Raw genomic sequence first — 20,289 nt, forward strand, 5'->3', positions numbered from 1 at the left:
TGCCCAAAGGGGTGCGTGCTTCTCCCCGCCTCCCGCACAGTCCCCGTGGCTGCGCCCCTACCCAGCCCTGCCTCTAGGTGGGTCCCTGGGCTAGCAGGGGTGCGGTGGAGTTGAGGAGCGTGCCAGCCCCTCGGTGCTGTCTCCGTGGAGCCCCAGCCCCTTCCAGCTTTCTGGTGAACAGGCTCCTTTCATGCTCTCTTATGGCCACCTCTGCGCAGCGCAGCCCGGCCGGTGAAGCACCAGGACTGGGGTTCCCAGGCCGGTGGCACCCCTGCCAGGCCCCGCAGCTCGAATCCCAGGGACTGCCCTGCCGGGCCATGTCCTCAAGCCGGACTCCTCACTAGTCGGGCTTCTGGAGAGCCACACACAGCTCGGGGCGCCCTGGATTGTGGGCGACATTGGCTAAATGGGGTCACAGGTTGGAGGGGTGATGGCGTGACAGGTGGCAGGGTGAGGACGGCGCTGCCTGGTGCCGCGGGAAGGTTTCGTGGAGCCTCTGAAAGCCAGGCTTTGGGATGAATACAAACGAGGCCAAGCATCTGAGGAGTAGACGATGGACTGAGGATTTTAACGTGGGGCCGTTTCCGACACTTTGGGGAAACCCCTCTCATCTTGCGAGTCTGGGAGCCGGGTGCCACGCTCAGCACTCCTTAGCGTCTGTCCTGCACAGCTGGGGTGTTCCGACCTGCAGGGCCTGGGCAGCCAGCAGCTCTCCGTAGAGCGGCCCCCCCACGGTCAGGGCTGCCCCCTCGGCCCCCCGGCGTTGGCTGCGTGCTCCGCTGGGATGGGGGCCTGTTGTGCCAGAGGGGACGTCTTCGCTTCTGCTCGCAGCGGCGCTGGGGTGCACAAGCTGAGGAAGTTCGGGCGCGGGTCACTAGGTTGAGGGCGGTTACAGGTAGCAGTGACTAGCCACAGTTCACGGGGCTGTGCTGTGCCCACGCTCTAGCCATGGCCACGTGTCGGGTCCCCTCATCGTGAAGGCACCCGCGTCAGCCTCCCGGCCACGGCCACGGCCACACAGTCCACCCCACCACGTGCTCCCTGAGCAGCACCAGGCACGGGGCGCGTCTAGCCACACACGGAGCAGACAGAGCGGTAGGGCGGGTCACCCAACTCGAGGCCAGAGGTCGTCTGCTGAGCGGGGGCCCCCGTCCAGCCCCAAAGTCCCAACAGGGAAAAGCAACAGCACACGAGGGACAGAAAACCTTCTGTAGACATTTATTCTACTTCAAGTAACAAAACCTATGGAGTTGCATGTTTTAATGTACAGTGATATCATACTTTGCAATATAAAATACAATTTACAGAAATTTCTATCAAGTAACCCTAAAGAAACACACTTGATTTTTACATTTGTGTATTTAAATTAGAAAAATTTGTTTTACATGTAAAAAACCCTTCACATCATATTAGATGTTGGAACTTGACGCCACTTCAATGTAATTTAACCTACTGACGCTTGGTCTGGAACCAGTCACACCGAATCACCAAGTTCTCCGTGTTCGTTGTTATCATTTGAACGTTTGTGCTAGAAAGTGAAAAATCTGTAGTGATGTACAATGGAATAGACTCCAAACAATGAATGAAATTCTCTAATTTTACACTTGCAAAAGTAAGTTTATGAAAATATAAAAAAATTATGAAAGTGTATTTGTACAGTCAAATAAATTAGCAAGGTTTTCTCTATTTCCTGCTTTGGAAGTACTTGAAATTATGCGACCAGGAGCAGGACGCTGTTTGGGTCAACAGTGTCCCGGTTTGTTGTTCTCGAGCGACTGTCACTGTTTTCTGTCTCAGACTTCACACAAACACTGTTCCATTTTCAATGACAGACTTTAAAACGCATCACCGGCCAGGTTAGCAGTCTGGGGCGGGTGCACTTTCCCTGGGCCACAGGAAGGACTGTGGGGATGGTCGAGTTTCACAAACAAAAATGCTCCTGATTATTCAAATTAAAGTCACTTCCCACCCCCCACCCCCGTTTTAAAGTACACTTAATTGGCTTCTTTTCTCATTTTCTTTAAGCTGGTAAAGGTTACACCTTTTTCAATAAATTGCTATTTAAAAAATGCAACAGTTTCTACTCGGACAGATGTTGCTTTTAATCCTGTTCTTGAGGAAAAAAAAACGTATAAGGTGATATACAAAAACTGAGAAAAACTAAGAAATGTTTTGTTTCCTGGTTGAAATTTGTAATTCACATTTCCTTGTGACAAAAGAAAAACGCGTTTGTAAAAGCTCTGTCTTTCTCCCCATCCCCGGGAGGAGCAGAAGGCCTTCTCCCCCGGCCGGCGCCCCTCGCAGCAGCTTTCCAGAAACAGAGATACAGAGATGTCAGTAAAGGTACGGCTCTAAGGTCCACGGAAATTCCCTTAAAATTTACTCTGGTCAAGTTACTGGAAAAGATAACTTTATAATCTGAAAAAGCAATATGCTTCTGTAGACACTTTCCCATTTCAGTAATTTTAAATGGAAATACTGAGTTCTTAGTTTTTTTTTTTTTTAAAAAGCATCAGAATTGTAAAGATGTGAAATTTTGTAAGAAACCACTATACACAAAATTACAGTAATTTTTCAAGTCCAGAATATTCTATTCTGCATCTAAGTTCGTAGCTCTTTGCAAAACCACATGCTCACCACAGCTGGGGCCAGCTCTCCGGGAGGCCGGCTGCGGGCGGCCGGGGCCAGAGCAGCTGCAGGGGCTCGCGCGGCCGGCGAGTGGCCGCTAGGTCTGCGCGGCGGGGGCGGCAGCCCGAGGGGCCTCAGCTTTGGGGTCGCGGGCGCCCTCCTTGCTTTTGCTGCGGTCCTTGCGCTCCCGGCCGTGGTCACGGGTCCGGTCACGGCCGCGCTCCCTGCTGCGAGACCGCTCCCGCTCCCGCCTGCGCTCCCGGTCCCGGTTCCGGCTGCGCTCCCGGCTCCGGCCCCACTCGGCCGCCCGCTCTGGCTCCCGCCCCCGGTCCCTGTCGGCACCGCGCTCCCGACTCCGGTCCCACTCGCGCCCGGGGTCCTTGTCGCGGTGACGGCCCCGCTCGTGGCCCCTTTCCCAGTCCCGCTCCCGGCTCCAACGCCGCCCTCGCTCCCGCCGGCGCTCCTCCAGGGCCCTGCCCGGCCGGTTCTCTGGCAGCGTGGCTTCGGGTTCATCCAGAGGCTTTTCTTTGGGCCCGGCTTCAAACCGCTCCCTCGGCCGCCCTTCGAAGGCCTGGCTTCTGTACTCATGGCCCTTGCCCTCACGGAAATCAGTCTCGGGGCCCTGTGTGGGCGCCTCTTCCCAGCGCTCCGCCCGGTGCGGTGGTGGGTGGCTGGGCAGCTCCAGCAGTGGCCTGGGGCCTGGCTTCAGCCCCGGCGCTGGCGGGCCCTGGAAGTGGAAGCGGGGAGGCGTGGGCTCACTCTTCTCGGGAAAGGGCACAGACCCTCTGGGTCCGCCAAACGGAAGGGGCGCTGGCGCCCGGGGGTTGGCAAATCTCGGCGGTGAGCTTACCCTCTGCTCCTCGAACTGCTGAGGCTGAATCCCCCTGGGTCCTGGCATGAAATTTGGTGCTTGGCCTCTGGGTCCTTCAAACTGACCAGGATGTGGCCCCCTTGGGCCCACAAAGTGGCCGGGGGGGGGCCCTCTCTGACCGCCAAACTGGGAGGGAGGGGGACCCCCTCGGGGCCCTTTAAACTGTGACAGCAGAGGCCTTCTCTGGCCTCCAAACTGGAAAGGCGCCGTGCTCCTACTCCCCATGAACTGGGCTTGTTCTGGTCCCTCAAACTGCGGGGCAGGGCCGGCCATCTCATCGTACGGGCTGTCCTGGAATTCCCTTTTCTCCCCATGGGGGTCCTTCCGCTCTTCAAATTGGGGTGGTGCTGCTCCTCTGGGCCCCCCGAGGTGGGAGGGGGAGGGACCCCTGCCATCCCCGTAGGGAGAGGGCCCATGTGGCCCTGAGAACAAGGAAGGGATGGGCCCCTTCTGGGCCCCGAATCTGGCCGGCGGAGGCCCCCTTGGCCCATCGCTATTAGAAATGATATTCTCTTCTGAAAACGAAGGGACTGGCCCCCTTGGTCCTGGGAAATTGGGGCCATGAAGCCCTGACGTCCCGAAAGCGCGTGGTGCTGGCTCACGCTGGCCCTGAGATGGGGGCGGAGGGGCCCCTCCTCTCTGTCCAGCTGTGGGGAATGTGGCAGCCCCCTCACCGGGTCTGCACTGTGGCTCTCTGTCTCCTTCGGCTTCAACAGCCGAGTGGTCACCTTTTTCAGCAAACTGAACATTTCTTGGATCCTCGTACTGGGTCGAGCCAAGCGATTTTTCCTGAGAGGTACACGCTGGGCCTGAGAAAGGGTCCCTCCCTCCAGGAGAGGGGAAACTCTGCCCGTCGTTCTGCAAAGGGAAGCCAGGCTGAAACGCGGTGCTGGGGGGCGTGGGCAACAGTACCTTGCGGGCAGGTCTGGGCATGCTACCCAAGCCTGTCGAGGGTGGGCCGCCATCTGCCGGTGGCGGTGCCGGGCTCAAGGAGCGCTCGTGCTTGGGGCCGTCCGGCTTGGCTGGCAGGGCAGTCTCTGCACCCTCTTCCCGGGTTGTGGGGGGCCTCGAGCCGGCTTCGCTCTCGCAGTGCTCCACGGCCAGCCGCCGGGCCTGCCGGGGGTCCCGACTCTGCCGCGGGTCGCAGCCGGGGCCGGCGGCTGGAGGGGCACCAGGGAGCGCAGCGGGGCGGCCGGCGGTCTGCTGCTCTTGCGGAAACAGCTCAGCCTGGGGCAGGGAGGACTTTGGGGGTGGAGACATGAGTGCCTCAGCCACGGAGAAGTGCGCCATGGAGGCCCCCACGGCGGCCCTCTGCTGCCGTAGCGCGGCTTCCTGCTCCTCCACCTGCCTCTTCTGCTCCTCGATCTGCTTGTTGAGCTCTTCTATCATCTTCTGCTGCTCCACCAGGGAGGGGGCCGCTCCGGGGGCCGCGGGCTCACCAGGCCTCTCCGTGGCGCCTCCCTTCCCGTCCGCACACATCCTGTTGGGCAGGTCGTCAATGGCCACTTTGGCTTCTTCTAAAATGGTCTCATCTTCTGGGTCATAGGCCACCTCCTCCCGCTCGGCGGTCTCGGGGGCCTTCTCCACGTCAGGGCGCCTCCCACGCTCGAGCTGAGTGTCAAAGGCTCTCTCAGGACCGTACTCCTCTTCGGGGTCATACGGTCTGTCGTCTTCCTCGTCCTCCAGAGCTCTGTCTTTTGAGAACTGACCGAACTGCTGGACAATTGGATCTAGTAAAGGCGCCGCAGGCAGCCCACCGTCGGCCTTGGCTTTGGAGTCTGAGTGGGAGGCTGGGGCGGACTCCACGGCCTCTCTGGCAGGGGGATCAAATGATTTCTTCTTCCCGAACAGGGTCTGCAGGATGTGCTCCAGGGGCGAGGCTGTTTTCGGGGCAGAGGAATTGGCGGCGGCAGCGGCCGCCGGAACAGCCAGTGCAGGGGCTGAGGGGACGCTGCTCGTGGCTCCCGGTTTGAGCGAGGACAGGATCTTCAACACAGAGGACGAGGCTGGCGCAGCGGGGGGCTCCGGCAGCGGGGGCGGTGGTGGAGGAGTCCCTGGGGGTGTGGTGCTGACCGCCATGTCCCCGGAGCCCACCTGGGACTTGGGGGGCTTCCTCTCAGACTGCGGGGCCGCAGGCACTTTGGGATAGACTGGAACTTCCGTTTCTTCTTGGGTCTGAGGGCGGATCCGCTTCTCCTCTACCTTCTCTAATTCTCCAGCATTTGAAGGACGTTTTATTCTCTGACAGATTACTAACCCAAGGATTATGTTGGGACGTGGTGACTCAAGACCTGAAAAACAAAATATTTGTGCAAATTTTAGAATCTAACTTCAGCCTTTGTTCCTCAGATGCAAACCCTATTAAGGGCGGTCGTGGAAGACACTCACTGGCAAAGTAAAATCAAGTTTGAAGAGTTTACTGCAAAAGACTGCGGAGCCAGACCACAGAGCCCAGGGCCCAGCTCACGCATAAATTCACCCAGGTTACAGATCAGAACACCAGATATACTGCGAAAGCAGCCGCGTGAGAGGAGGTGGGGAAGGCCATTATGCAAATATCAACATCTGCTAACCTACAGGGAGTGAGGCAAGGCACCAGGGACGGTGTTTCAACCAGATCTTAGCTGTGTTCTTTTGCTAACACGTCAGAAAGGCAATAGCCTGTCCTGTCCTCACTGAGGATTTGCGCCACAGATACGAAGCTGAAGGTTCGATCAGGGGGCCAGTCCTACAACTTGGTTACGATGCTCACCTCCGCACATGCCATTAGGTAAGTTCACTAGCTGCTGGTGTCCAAGTCGCAGTGAATGGGCAGGACTGTGCTGATTGAAATGGCTAAAATAAATCTTCTCGGTTTAGAAAGACACTCAGTTAACAAGAGCTAAGTAATGCTCACGGTCTCTGTAAGCACAGGACGGAGACACAAGAGCAGGGTGTTCAGAAAACTGGCCACGCGGAAGACCCTGGGGTTTCTGGGCACAGGACAGCTCTTAAACATAGTCATTTCTTAAATAAAAAAAGATTATTCCATTCTAAATCGTACATCAGGAATGTTAATATTTCAATAATGACTCTCCGCCCCACGCTCATTAAGAAATCCAGAATACCAAAAGAGGAACAAAAAACCCAAGTCACGAAACAGTAAGTTTAGGGAGAAATGATATACAAAAATTTGTCAACAGCGTAAGATACTTAAAATCAAATTGTATAAATGCAACTGGTAAGTTAATGTTACTGTAGTATATAGGTATTTATGCTGTGTGTGTACACCTTTCACTTACTGAAAATCAGTACTGTTTTCCCATTCTTTTTGGTTTTAAAGATGATCACAAGTCACTTCAAATAGTTGTTTTTGGACACCGTTATATAATTCTAAAATGTCTGTTAATCTTCCCAAATTCCAATAGAGCTGGGTTGACAGGCGGAGCACACGAGGGTGGTAGACGGCCCATCCAGCCCCCGAGAAGGAAAATCAGGTATGCCAGAGTGAGGTGGGGAGATGGAGCCTCTGCGCACACAGCCTAGTGCAACCCTCCCTCCCTCCCGTTGGGAAGGGCCTGCTTCACAGGCTCACATGTGAGTGGGATGCCCATGGAAGACATCCACTCCTAACACACCAGGACCTGAACACCACCTTCATTAGAGACCCGGCTTCCAGAACGTCCTCTCCCTGGCCGCCCCCCCCCCCCCCCGCCCTCAAAAGCTGTGTATCCAAGAAAGGAAGAGCCTGGCGAAGGAGGGAGTAGAGACTGGAAGGTCAGGCAGCCCACCCTGAGTGTCCTATCCAAATGTTTCTGCTCAGCAGGCATGAAGGGTAATCTATCATTTCCTAATTAACATGAGTTAAGGGTATTTTAACTTCGAATGACACCTTACTCTTAACAGCTATTTACTGAACGCTTGCTTACTCAGATCCAGTTTTGGGTATGATCAATTGCTGAAACGGCTCTCTCGTGGCCATTCTGGACCGAGTGTCTGGAGCCTGGCTCTCCCTGAGGAACCTGACACGCGAGCCAGAGTGAAGGAATGTGCTCAGCCACGCGGGTGGGTGGGTGGGTGGGTGGGCGTGAGCAAGGGCTGGGGAGCCTTGTGGAGGGGAAGTCCCCACGACTGCACTCAATGCAGAGGGCCGTGCCACCTCTTAAGGAAAAGCCCAACTCCTGGTGCACCAACGTCAAGGCTTGTGCTTGGGGGTCGAGTCTCAGGTCAGTAAGCTGTGCGTGACAGGCAAGTCAGTGTTAAGCCCAGGAAGACCTGGTCTGGGGTCTGGTGAAGTGTGCCCTTCCAACTAAAACTCGACAGTTTCACGGGCTGCCCGGAGAAAACAATCACTACACCCTAACCTCGGCAACGCTCTGTAGGTTCCGACCTTTGCTGTCCTAGTCATCACAGGCCAAGATGGTGGTTACTCAGTATTTACATTTGTTTCGACAGCAGCGAGCTCTCTGGGCATTGGCATGTAATTAAGTAGCGTTCAACTCTCAACTACCTCATCTGCACAGATCTGTAAGTTATCTAACAAAGTTCCAGACTCGGAGCAGCATTAGTTTTGAATTTTGCCAAGATTTTAAATTTAAACTGGGTGGTCACAAAAAGGCATACGTCTGTTTTGAAGTAGTCAGATCTTACCGTCTGAATTGTGTGTTCATGTTATGGATGCATGAATATCTGATGTGTAACTAGCACCTTGGCAATAACTGACATTTGTGGAACAATAAATCCACTGATCTGTCTCGGGCCTTAGGATCCATCTTTACTGAGATGAGGGTGTGCCCGACTCGACCCTGCCCTCGGCTGCCACAGGGCAGGTGGCAGGCAGGGTGACCGTGGGCAAGAGCAAATGGGTGCCCACAACTGGGGAGGCAGTAGAGGGCCGGCTCTCCTCCAGAACGTCCCACTCCCAGCCAGGGCCCTCTGTAGGCCTGCCCACTGCCAAGTGCTCCCCTGGAGCAGACAGGGTGTCCGAGCGGGTGCAGCAGCGGCCGTGGCCACACCGGCTGCAGCGTGGAGACCGAGGGCTCCAGCCCAGGGCACAGGGCTGCTTCTCTGCTTTTGCAAAATTCCTCCCTTTGTCCATCGTTAGAAGCAGAGATGCTTACTTACCAACCGCCCTTTTGAGGGTTGTTAGGTTTGTAATTCATAAAGCCGATGAAAACAAGCAACTAGGTGGGTGGGAGATTGCAACAGGAGCTGCAGCTAAGGGTGCCATCCTCCATTTCCAGAGGAGTGATCACTCGGAACAAGGGTGTTGGCACCCACCCGCTCCAAAATGCCGAAGCAGATGTGTCTTCAGGGGGTACTGCATGGGTCGCACAAGCCTCTGTGGTTGTACGCAGGTTATCCCCGCATGTTCTCAGTGGAAGGTCTCTAGTCTCAGTCTCCGTGGCTGGAGTCAGACCCGTACAAAAAAAGTGGGCAAACCCAGGGACTGGGGACATCTGCCCTGCTGTGTGCCAATGGACTTCCTGACACCAGACCCAAGCCAGGATTTGTGTTCCTGCGTGTGAGCGGCAGGGAGGCCAGGGAAGGTGAAGGGGCTGGGAACACGGCCCTGGGCCGCCCCCATGCACCTCAAGCCTGACACAGCATGGGACAAAACTTCGTTTTAAACCACCTGAAAGCAGACTCCTTAACCCCAAAACTACCAAAATGCTCTTACCCCCAAATCTATCTGGCACTCTATTTATTTTTTAAAATGAAAATTCTTATAGTCTGAATCCATCAAAATTTTCACTCCTGCTAAACAGAAACTGTGTGGGAGTTAACAGGCCATACTTCTGAAGTATGACTTGCCTAGAAAGAGACTTGGCAAATACAGGGGAGACACTATACACCTCCCCCAACCCTCCACCACCACCGCCACCGCACACACGCATAATGCACACGCACACACACGCACCTCTCCCTCTTTCCAATTTTGAATCCCTAAGACCCGTACAAAGCCACTGGGCCCAGCGCGCGTTTCAGGTAAAAGGAGAGCGTTGTCTGTCTTCGTCCGGGCTGCACGCCCAAAGGGGGTCGTGTTGGCTTATAAAAAATAAAGGTGGAGACTTTCGTCCTCCATCCCAGTGGACCTGTAACAGGTACCAAGAGCTACCAAATGGTTCAAATTCAAACAAACAGTGACCAGTTTCCATGAAATATTTTTATTGATTTCGAAGGAGAAAGCGGTACATTGAATTCAATACCATACTTGACTTTGAGAACGTGTGCACAGCCATGGATTCTTTCTCACACACACACGCACACAGGAAAACTGAGGAGCGCTTACCTGGCAGTACTGCACCTCACAGAAGTTTCCAGCTAGTTTAGAAAGCAGTTAGACGTGAATGCAGAAGACGGCACCATGGGTTTACAGGGTTCATGGAAACCGCCCTCCGCGCTAAGCACCTGGCAGGCAGACTCCCTGCCCCTGCCCTCCCTCCCCACCCCCACCCCCGCGCATCCTGGAAGCCCAACACCACTCAACAGGCGCCCCAGGCTGGAGCCTGTGCCCTACAGAGTCCCTCGGTCCCGGCCTGTCGGGGTCACAGGGGGCTGTAAGATGAACGTCCAATGTCAGCTGGATCAGAAACTTGGGCTTTCCAGGTGTCTTCTGAAACTGTGCCGTCAGGTTATTAAGAATGACATGTGGAACGGAACAAGACAACCTGGTATTTCTAATGGACAAATCCTACAAATACGCATGGACGAAAACGTCCTCAGAGAAGCTGAGCGTGCTCTGGGTGTGTTCTGACACGCTGCGTGGACACCTGGTGTGTGGGCCGAGGAGCGGCTACGTGGGGACACACGCTCCGTGTTTACTGTCAGGAGCCCGACGCTGGGAAAACACTCAGCACTGGCCGAGGGGCAGGCGCATGCGGAGTCCCCAGGTTAGGTGCCTTCTGTGTCCTGCTTCTCAAGTGTGGACAGCAGGAGTTTGGGGAGAATCCCACATGGACGACATCTACGGGGCCCGCGAGTCCAGGAGGTGAGGGCACCTGTAGCTTCTCTCCACAAACCGAGCTTCAGGTAGAGCCAGTCACACCCTTCTGCAACACCATCCCCACCTCCTGCTTGCACAGCAGGCCCCTCACCCAGACAGGTGGCTCGTCAGAGCCGGAGCCCCGTGTCCGCTGAGGCCTGCGCTTCGTGTGCTGCGCAGAGACCAAGCATGACAGACGGAGGAGGTGCAGACCCGGGCACAAGCGACTACGGGGTGTGCAACCTCAGGCAAGCGACAACTGTGGGCAGCATAGGGGACTCCCCGGGAGATTGGGCTGTGGTGGGAGTCAAGGGCGCCCCCGTCAGGCTTGGGCAGTGCTCGCCGGATGGCGCCTGCTCGAGTCCGCCGGGTGTTCTGCTGAGGGACGCCATTGCCACCCTGGGTGCAGGCCTGCGCTTTCACGGGATGCCACGCAGAGACTAACTCTGTGAGGACAGGGACCTCCACGACGGGAGAAACACCCCCATGCCCAGCCTTCCAGATGCGTGCACACACGACACACCAGGACACGCGCCCAGCCTTTCACACGTGACACACACCACGAAACCAGGACACACGAACAGTTGGATCTAAAGAGCGCCAAGTCACGCTATGGGTACGTGAAGCAGGTCAGGCAGAGAACCTGGCCGGGGCTCAAGGTTGTTTACTGGGAAAATGTATAAAATACACACAGGTATTAATGGCAATAGCGGTATCAGAAGAATAAAAAAATATATGCTAAATAGGGTTAAATTTAGAAGTCCCTTAAGTTAAAAAAAATCTTTAAAAGCTTATAAGCAGAACTTCACTGACCACTACGTTTCTAAAGCCCTCCCTCCTGTATTTACTGTGGATGGAAGTCTATGGGTCGTCCGGGTACCCCTTCAGGTGGTGTTGGAGCTTCAGGAGTGCAGGTGGCTGGTCACCGAGCGTGTCCGGGTGGTCAGCGCCCGTCATGCTTAGCGGATCTGGCGCATGCCACCCACCCCACCGCCCTCCTTGTCCCTGTGTCACCCTGGAAGCGTCCCTTGCGACCCCCACCCCTCTGCCAGCTGGGGTCCCCCCACCGCAGCTCTGGAGGGTCTCCTCACCTGTCCACTGCAGGGAGCCTGCTCCTGCCTCCGCATCAAGCCCAGCTCCTTGCAGCCCTGCCCCAGCGGGGCCTCCACACAGGCCTCCGCTTGCTCCCGACAGTGACGTCTCTGGGAAGCTCACCCCCTGCGGACCTCGCAGCTGGGGCAGCAGGAGGAGCTCTAGCCTGGCTTCAGGGAGGCTGCGGATCTCAGCCGCGGCTCTGTGAACACCCAGTGTCTGTGTTACCAGGGAACCCTACGCTTCTGCTTACGCTACATCCTCCACACGAGCTTCTACGCTGGTGACTGACCGGAGGCTCTTCACAGGGCCTGGGAGGCCAGCTTCTTCATCTTCACCCTCAGGAACTCAGCACGGTCATCCAGGGAGCGGGCCAGCATGCTGCACACAGCTGCTCGCCAAGAACCTCCAGCAAGGTTCTTTCTGCCACCCGCTAGGGGGCGTCTCTTCACCCCACAAGCGTTCGCGAGAGGACCCCCCTCAAGTCCTTTGCTTTTAAACTGTACTCGCATTAAGGTGACTCGGTGTAGTGTGCCGGCAGCCATCTACCCCCACAATTACGGATACCAGCCCACAGCACTGCGGGCCGGCTTCTGACACGTAGGGACCAACTGAGCCCAGCTCAAGCGTTAAGAACACGCTCCAGTCAGGACCCGGGACGTGAGCGTGGGTGGCGTGCTCTGGCCCGAGCAGCCCTGCTGGGCCCAGCTATGGTTTAGGTGAGGTGAGTATGGCATGTGGCTGCGGCAGGAGCACTGGCTGGGACTGGTGACAGGGCCAGGGACACAGAGGTGCCAGGTCTAGGCAGCGCCAGCAAGGGCCTGGCATTCAGCCATGGCTCTAGAACAACAAAGCACCTCAAGAGCGTTCACCATGTGTTCTCAGGTGTTCTCCATCTTTTGGGGACTTCATGACCAAGGAGACACTTCAATGTGGGCATCTTCTGCCAACTGTGTAACTCAGTCACGTGGACTTCTCAGGGCTTAACAGGAGTTGGCCCCTCACACACCATGTCCCCTTTGGAATCACCCTCAACCCCTTGACACATCTGAGCTTTTTTTTTTAAAAGAACTAATTTGTAAGTAATCTTCTAAAAGTACCGCTTTCTAAGGAATGAACAAACACAGAATAGCTTTCCTGTATCTCTTGCCTGGCATCTGCTCACCCCTGAGCTGCGGGGCAAGCACAAGCATCTCCCAAGCCCACCATGAGGATTACCTTCCTGTCCGGCCCTTTTCTGGCCTCCACTGACCTGAGGCCATGACCAGCTGGCTGGACACTGTGGGATTTTCCCCTCTTCATGTCACTTTTCTAAGACAATTCATGCCAACAGTAAGGGTATTTCTAGCGCCGCCCTCCGGTATCCCAGAAGCCGAGTTCTAGAGCTAAATGGGGCTCCATCTGCACTCCTCGTTCCTGCTGCTAGAAAGCCACAGTCTGGGTGAGGTGGCAGATCTGCCCGCGTGGTGTTGGCAGGAAAGGGACGTGTGGGGTCAGGTGTGCGCAGTCACCACTCACAAAGTTGGCGCTTACCTGGTCCCTCAAAGGGCAAGAGTTTGGATGGAATGGGGTCCTTAGCACTCAGTGGGATCAGGTAGAGGTCCTTGACGTGCCTGCTGTTATTAGCTACAACACCAAAGCGGCCACGGCTGCTAAAATAGGAGTAGAGAGAGATATAGGCCACCTCCTCCTCCTCGGTTGCGGGGTGGAATCGGATCAGACACAGCTCCTGCAGCACAAAGAGAGGGTGAGAGAGCATTGGCCTGCAGCTACTCAGAGAAGGCATCCGCGCTCATCTTCCATCTAAACCTCGAAGGCCGTCTGAAAAGAGAGAAACGAGCGCTTCTCGGCCCGGTCCCCACAGTCCTGCCGTCACCCAGCGCGTCAGGACGATGGAGTAGGAGGGACAGCAAGGGCCCCAGCACCGGGCTGCTGGACTCAAACCTTGGTTTTGGCAGCAATCTCCTGAAGACCACTTCTACTCCTAGCCCCGCTTTTCCCAAAACAGCCCCTCCTGTGTGTCCCTGGACCGCACGTCATCTGCTGCGGTGCTGGCCTAGAGCAGAGTCTGACGCGGACTGTGAGGACAGTGGTCCTGGTCACCTGGCTGTGTGACCTACACAAGAGCCAAGTGCGGCTCCATGACGGGAAGGCTCAACGAGACCAGAGGGTCTGAGCCCCGCGTGTGCCTGAGGAAAACCGCAGCCCTTCCCCACGCATGCATGCCCAGCTGTGGCTGCAACTCCGGGGCTCACAGCCTCCAGACCCAGGGCCCGGGCCTTGCGGGAGCCAGGCCACCTTCTGGCACCTGCCAGCTCCCTCAGTCACAGAAACAACGGGGAGACATGGTGCCTGTTTCTCACCAACCCTGAACCACACACACATTAACAGAAACCGTAATAAAACTGCCATTACCGTGTTACCCAAACACACAGTCATCCCCACCATAAGTGTCATTTTAAACATTTACCTGGCAGTATTTAATAACTTATAGGCTGACGTTGCAAGTACTAACCCATCAAGAAAGACTTGCATTTACACAAATGCCTTCCTCCGCGGGTGCAGAGACTAGACTACGGCAGGTACCTTGGACACAGAAGATTTGAGTTTGCCGACATAATCCCAAACTGTTCTGGGTGTGATCCTTCCGCCAATGTGAATCGTGTCCGGCAGGTCCTAGACAAAACGTACTCTGGGTAAATGACCAGTGAAACCGCAGCACTTCAGACTGATGTAGTAATTTCAAGGCACCAAACTACGCGAGATTCAAGAAGACCACAGCTCCTCCACAGAAAATGGTTAACGCTAGCACTAAGTACTGCTTGGTTAGCATCCAGGATTACGAGTCACCAAGCATGAGCGCAGCATGATGGCCTTCTGCCAAGCGGGAGTATGTTTTGCAGAACATTTCTAGGTTATCTGTTGTGAACGTGTATGCACAGCAAGGACTCAGACACGACCCAGAAGCGACTTACTTCTGCTCGCTAAGGTTGTACATACTAGTGCTGTTCACGCTGATTTTGGGAAAGTGAAGAGCTGTTGTGTGTCCACAGCAAGACAGTCACACGTGCCTTCAGCCAGGAATGCACACACACTGGCTCAACGCCCTCACTGAACAGAGGGAGGAGGAAAACGACCCAAGCTTTTTCATAAATGTTGGGACACTTCTCATTTGAATTTCTACCAGTGTCCAAACCGCTTAACCTGCTTACTCATGATAGCAAGTCCTACGGTGCCTTCCGAGTGCTCATGCATCCGGACCCTCTGCTGGAAGGCTGCCACACATCTGACCCCGACACTGGGTAGAACAGCTAGCTAAGGAAGACACACGTGCACACACACACGCTCTCACTCTCAGTTCTAACCTCACTGAGGTAGTCACAGCACCCCGACACGGGATACGCCTTAGTGACAAATTTCGCTACACTCTGCATGTTAATAAATCCTTTCCAAATGGTGCTGAGTCGAGACAAAAAGAGGGTTGTATCTCCTTCTGGAGGGGACCTTGACTCGGAGAGGCTGTAAAACAAAACCAGAGAAAACAGATCAATCTTTCTCTCTGCTCAATTTCCAAAGTATAGAGATGTTATGGAATTATAAAGGCAAGAGTAAATTCCTGCAAGTTTTGGTAGCTTTTTCAAATTAGCTACTTTAACCATAATCCCACAGACATTCTGGTCAAGAAAAAACAAACTGAATAGGCAACAAACCTGAATGATCCTAAGACCACGTTTCAGTTTTCAAGATCGGTGTGTTTAAAATAAGGACCAGGCATGCTAAAACCAGGCCTTCTCATGCCCTGCAAATTATCAGAATGCAGCTGTATTCTGGGTGGATCGGAGCTGAACTCCAGGCTCACCCCCACCCCGTTCCTTCAGTTAATCCACGGGACATGAGGCCCATGGCTTGCTCATGCTGCACGTGTAGCGCGCACCTGACACGCGGCGGTGGTGGCGCTGGCAGGAGGTATCTGGGCTCAGGAGACGGGGACGGCTTAGCTAGTATGGACCTGGGCACCGTCACTGAGGTCACAGCGGGCTTCAGGACGTCTTGTCGGGTTTCCGCTGGGTGGGCACCATCTGGGCGGGCTGCTGCAGGGGCCGTGACTGTACACGACCCGCTGGACGCAGTCCTGGGGTCCCGGCCAGACACCGTGACCGTGGTGAGCACCGTGCCCCCACAGGTGGCTGGGCAGGAGGGGCCCTCCAGGGCGGAGGATTCTGGGTGGCTGTCTTCTGGCGGCACGGGGAAATATTTTCTCTCCAAGTGTGGGTGAGAAGCACTTTCTAGGTCTGGCTCAGAGGCATTTTCGGGCAGAGTTTCTGGTATCGCTTCATCAGCTGAGCTAAGAACTGGCTCAGAGAGAGAGGTCTCGTACTTGGATTTTGACTCTTCCTTCTTAGAAGCTGACAACTTTTGTTTTTTTGGAGCTGGCTCATCTTCTGATGAAGGAACCTGACCTGAAGAACATAAGGAAGGCCTTCCTGAGAAATCCCACACATTCAAGAGCACAGCTTGCCTCTAAGTACATAATTTCTTATAAGAATAAAAAAATGCAACATTTTAAGATTTTATTTATTTACTTGAGAGAGTGAGCGAGCGAGCGAGCGAGAGAAGCGGAGGGAGAGGCAGAGGGAGAAGCAGGCCCCGCAGAGCAGGGAGTCTGACAGGGGGCTCGATCCCAGAACCCTGGGATCATGACCTGAGCCAAAGGCGGACACTGAACCAACCAAACCACCCAGGCGCCCCAAAAGCAACATTATAGAGGCTAACTCCATAAACTTCAGAAAGTACGATCACAATTAGGAGGATCGGTGACTGAGGCAAAAGGAAATGAAGCCTCAGCTCCGAAGGTTCGTACCCCAGACTGCGCTCACCTGTGCAGATTTTACAGTTGAGATCAAACAGATGAGCCCGGTGCTGACCCGTGGTGTCCTTCAGCATGCTGCTGAAGACGTCCAGGAGGGGTGCGGTGCTTTTCTCCGGCATGGCCCGCACCAACTCCTGCTGCTCCTGCAGGGCGAAGAGGGGACAGCTGAGCAGGTCACGCTTCCCTCTGTCTCCACGGCAACAGCCACAGAAGCTGCCTGGGCTAGGAACAGCCACTGGCACAAAGACGAGGAGGAGGGCCACTGCATACAGCACTCGTCACAAGCTCAGGGTCTTGCCCGATAACTCAGAGATGTAAGTACACTGGGAACAGATTACTTTTACTCCATTCTCGTTTGTTCCCCAAATCCCCAAGGCTTACGTCGGAGTCAGACACGGGTGGAGAGTCCTCCATGTCGGGCACAGGCTCCTGTTTAGTGGTGGTCTTCTTATTCTCACTGTGCAGCTTATTTCTGGACTCCATCACCTGAGATGAAAAGGGCACAGAGCATGAAACCTTGTTCAGGGGGCCTCGCTTGTGCCTCGCCCATCAACTGACGCCCTGGAGACCCAGAAGGCCCAGCACCGAGCGCCACCCCCCATGGCACTCACGGGTTTGGTTGGCCGCTCCCTCCACGTGGACAGCTCTTTAGACACCAGTTCTTCTGGCTTCATTCTCACAAGTTTTGCCAAAGAGATTTCCTCACGCAGAACACGATGGAAGAGCCCCTATAAACACACATCTTTAGTTCGCTTGCTCAAAAACACTTCAGTGTCTGCTTCTAAGACACTAGAGAGAATACAAGAAAACCACAGCTGCGTGAGAAGCCTCCACCAGAAGCCCAGCGGCAGCGGGACGGAGGCCTGAAGAACAGGACTGAGCCCAGCAGGGGCCAGACAACCACCGGCACGAGCCGGCTCGCTGCCCTAGCGCGCCGCGCTGTACCGACTCTGCTAAAAAGACCTCAGAGAAAACAAAATCCACTCAAAAAGGTACAGAGTTACAAATAAAGGTAGCAAAAAATAGCTTCTGCCGTGAGGTTACCACGATGAGATGGGAAGTCAGACTCTGCTTCGCAGCACATGGAAGAGCTCGAGAGGCCATCGGACAGGAGGCCTGAAAACGGCGAGCCCCAGAGGGCAAGAGGCAGGGGAACCACATGGGCAAGTGACTCATGCTTTCCCAGGGACTCTCATTTCAACCCCACTGGACGAGCTCTGCCCACCCACAGCTGCTGGGAGGACTCAGGCCCTCCCACCGTGCGAGCACCTGCCCAAGTGGGGAGCACCGCAGGGCGTGTTCCAGACCACTTATCGTTGCTCTAAGGAAGCCCAGATCGGCGGGCTCGCTCAACCGAGGGGATGGTAAGAAGGCCGAAAAGGCTGTCTGAAGCCCAAATACAGAGATACTCATACACTTAAGAATCTGGATGTTACTTTGGAGCCAGTGAAATGTTACGAATGTAACTTCACAGCCACGTTTAGAAGAGAAGCAGCTGGTGAGACCAGGCCGGGCCTGAGAGAGTGTGTGTGAACCCGCACCCCGAGCCCAAGGAAGGTGTGATGGTGGCCCTCTGGCTTGCACTGCAAGGACAAGAACTTCCAGATGCCGTGTCCCAGATGAACGCTGTGAAGTGTGCCTGGGAGACCCCAAGAGCCGGCACGCCCCGCTCTGGGCTGCCTGCACACACCTGGTTTTTGGGGTCCTTGAGGTTGAACATGATGCTGCGGTATTTGCTCTTGTAGCGGTTATCTGTGACTTGGAACAGGTTAAACATCTCCTTCTCAATGTGGAGGGCGATTTTTCCTACTTCGCTTTCTGTCATGATTAAGTCATCACTGTCGTTGACTCTAGAAGGAACAGGAACAGGCCATATGAACCACTGCGCCCGCATGGGCCTTAAAGCGTGACAGTCACAAAATGACCACACTCAACCACTTTAAGAAATCAAGGAGAACAGCCCACCTTTTCCACAAAATCTCCTTCAAGGAGCGTCTGATATTTTGCCGAATTTGCGAATTTGGCTGCGACAGGGCAGGGTTTGAGGTCCCCAGGCGTCCTGGGGCTGGAGAAGCCAAGGGCACAGAGGCAGCCGCTGGTTTCCGGACGGCCCCTGCCAACGCGGCTGAGCTGGGTAGCTTTTTGGAAGCAGCTGCGGCAGCCCCAGGCACCAACGCTGCTTGCTTGGCGGCAGGAGCGCCGGCTGAGGGGGTGGCCGAGAGCCAGGGCCGCTTGGGTCCAGGGCCCTTGAAACCCGAGGGTGACTTTTTGATGGCCACTTTGGCTGCTGCTGCGTTTGCAAAGGGTGGAGACTTCTTTGGAAGGAGATTTCTGGGCAAAGGTTGTCTGCCGCCTGCCGAGGGGCCTGCAGGAGCCATTTTCTTGGGTGCCGTGGTCCTCTCCTCCGCCCGCCTGTCCTCCTTTGTGGCTGCAAAAAAGATGTGCACACGCTTAACAAGGCCACGTTACTGCGGGAGAGCAACTTAAAATAATTAACTATTAAGTCCAGGAAAGAAGTGTTTCAATGAAGTGTTGCCAGCAATATGGATGACCGTGACCACACCTTATTTCAGAAAAACATGCTTTGCTATGTATTATTACGTCAAACCTTTTACTTCAAGCAACAAACCCTAGTTATGACAAGCTTAATTTAAATCATGAACACAGCTTAAAAGCTGAAAGGCAAACTGTGCGTTAATAAAAAGATGTGGAAGAGCACTTTCTTTAAGATTCCAAGTGTCAGTTTTTGTAAAGGCGAATTGAGGAAATCTCAGGACAGGTCAGACAGACACATTCCCCCTAAATGGACGTTCAACTGCCCCCTGCCCATTCTTGGGGCTTCGGGAGGGCGGACCACAGGGCCTGGGGCGGCATGCAGGTGCTCATGGCCGTCTGGATCAAAGTCAAGTGGAAATGAGGACGCAGATAAAGAGGGAAAGCAGATGGGGATTTGCAGCTTGGGGAAGGTCAGGCACTTGACACCCAGGCTGTGTGACCGGCGGCCCTCTGCTTGGACCCCATTTTGGGTAGAACAATAAATTAGTGTTTTCGGTCTAAACAAGAACTGCAGTAGAAAGCTAAATAAGTCAAAACCCCTCAACCTGCACAAAAATCTTTGTGATGCTGATACTTCTTCTCCAGAGAGAGAGGATGTAAAGGACTGATTATATCCACACTGTTATCAGACCATCTCCATCAAGATCTCGGGTGAGCAAGATGACGGCTAGGAGCCAGTGCTGCAGCCTCTTGGCCCCAGGGCCAGCCGGGCCTCCAGGGACAGAGCCGGCTAGGGAGCTGTGGCACCAGCGCACACAGCAAGGCCACAGACGGCTGCGGCTCCACACCCCGCAGAAGGACAGAGCGAACCGGAACAGCGGGCCCAGTAAGTAAGCCAGGACACCATGTGGGGACGCCGTCTAGGGTGGCAGTCAAGTCACGGGAGGGACCCCTGGACGAACTCCCTCCCCCAGTACAGGTTTCTCTTAAACTCTGCGTGTACTAGGGAGCCTCCCAAACACCAAAATAAGGAGCTTCAACATATGCTCCGGAGATCTTCCGGGTTTTCCCAGCGATTAAAAATCATTCAGTCACCAGTCACTGTTCTAATGAACGAGGAAGAAGGCCTCAAATCTGAGGGAAAAGAGGTGATCCTACCTACAGAGAAGCCCAACCCAACGAACAGTGCCCCTGAGGCCACCATGGGTCCTTGGCCATCTTGGCAGAGGGCCAGAGCCACTGCTCAAGGGCCTCCGTCCTCGAGCAGCCGGGGAGGCCAGCGCTGCAATGGGAGCTAAAGGCCCTGGCACCTCAACTTTTCCCCACTTTCAGGAGAAACACAACTTCCTCATTTCACGAAGTTTCCAA

The 20,289-nt window shown here is 55.0% G+C and overlaps 1 protein-coding gene across 5 annotated transcripts in view; it reads right to left on the minus strand.

Moving 5' to 3' along the window:
* Positions 1-1,211: 1,211 nt before the first annotated feature.
* The window catches only part of DIDO1 (death inducer-obliterator 1), a 50,988-nt gene continuing 31,910 nt past the window's right edge, over positions 1,212-20,289 (minus strand). For all 5 annotated transcript variants that reach the window (XM_028091139.2, XM_088026839.1, XM_028091138.2 and 2 more), the window contains 10 exons: positions 18,391-18,853; positions 18,116-18,275; positions 17,037-17,153; positions 16,807-16,911; positions 16,433-16,568; positions 15,490-16,015; positions 14,921-15,074; positions 14,142-14,231; positions 13,089-13,284; positions 1,212-5,790 (listed from right to left, as the gene is read on the minus strand). In XM_028091139.2, the coding sequence (XP_027946940.1) occupies positions 2,726-5,790; positions 13,089-13,284; positions 14,142-14,231; positions 14,921-15,074; positions 15,490-16,015; positions 16,433-16,568; positions 16,807-16,911; positions 17,037-17,153; positions 18,116-18,275; positions 18,391-18,853 (5,012 nt within the window). In that variant the 3' untranslated portion in view covers positions 1,212-2,725. The remainder of the gene's footprint in view (positions 5,791-13,088; positions 13,285-14,141; positions 14,232-14,920; positions 15,075-15,489; positions 16,016-16,432; positions 16,569-16,806; positions 16,912-17,036; positions 17,154-18,115; positions 18,276-18,390; positions 18,854-20,289) is intronic.

Source organism: Eumetopias jubatus, unplaced genomic scaffold (genome assembly GCF_037043125.1).
Source record: "Eumetopias jubatus isolate StellerSeaLion01/CBP00866 unplaced genomic scaffold, mEumJub1_p1.0 scaffold_9, whole genome shotgun sequence".
In the NCBI taxonomy this organism is placed as follows: domain Eukaryota; kingdom Metazoa; phylum Chordata; class Mammalia; order Carnivora; family Otariidae; genus Eumetopias; species Eumetopias jubatus.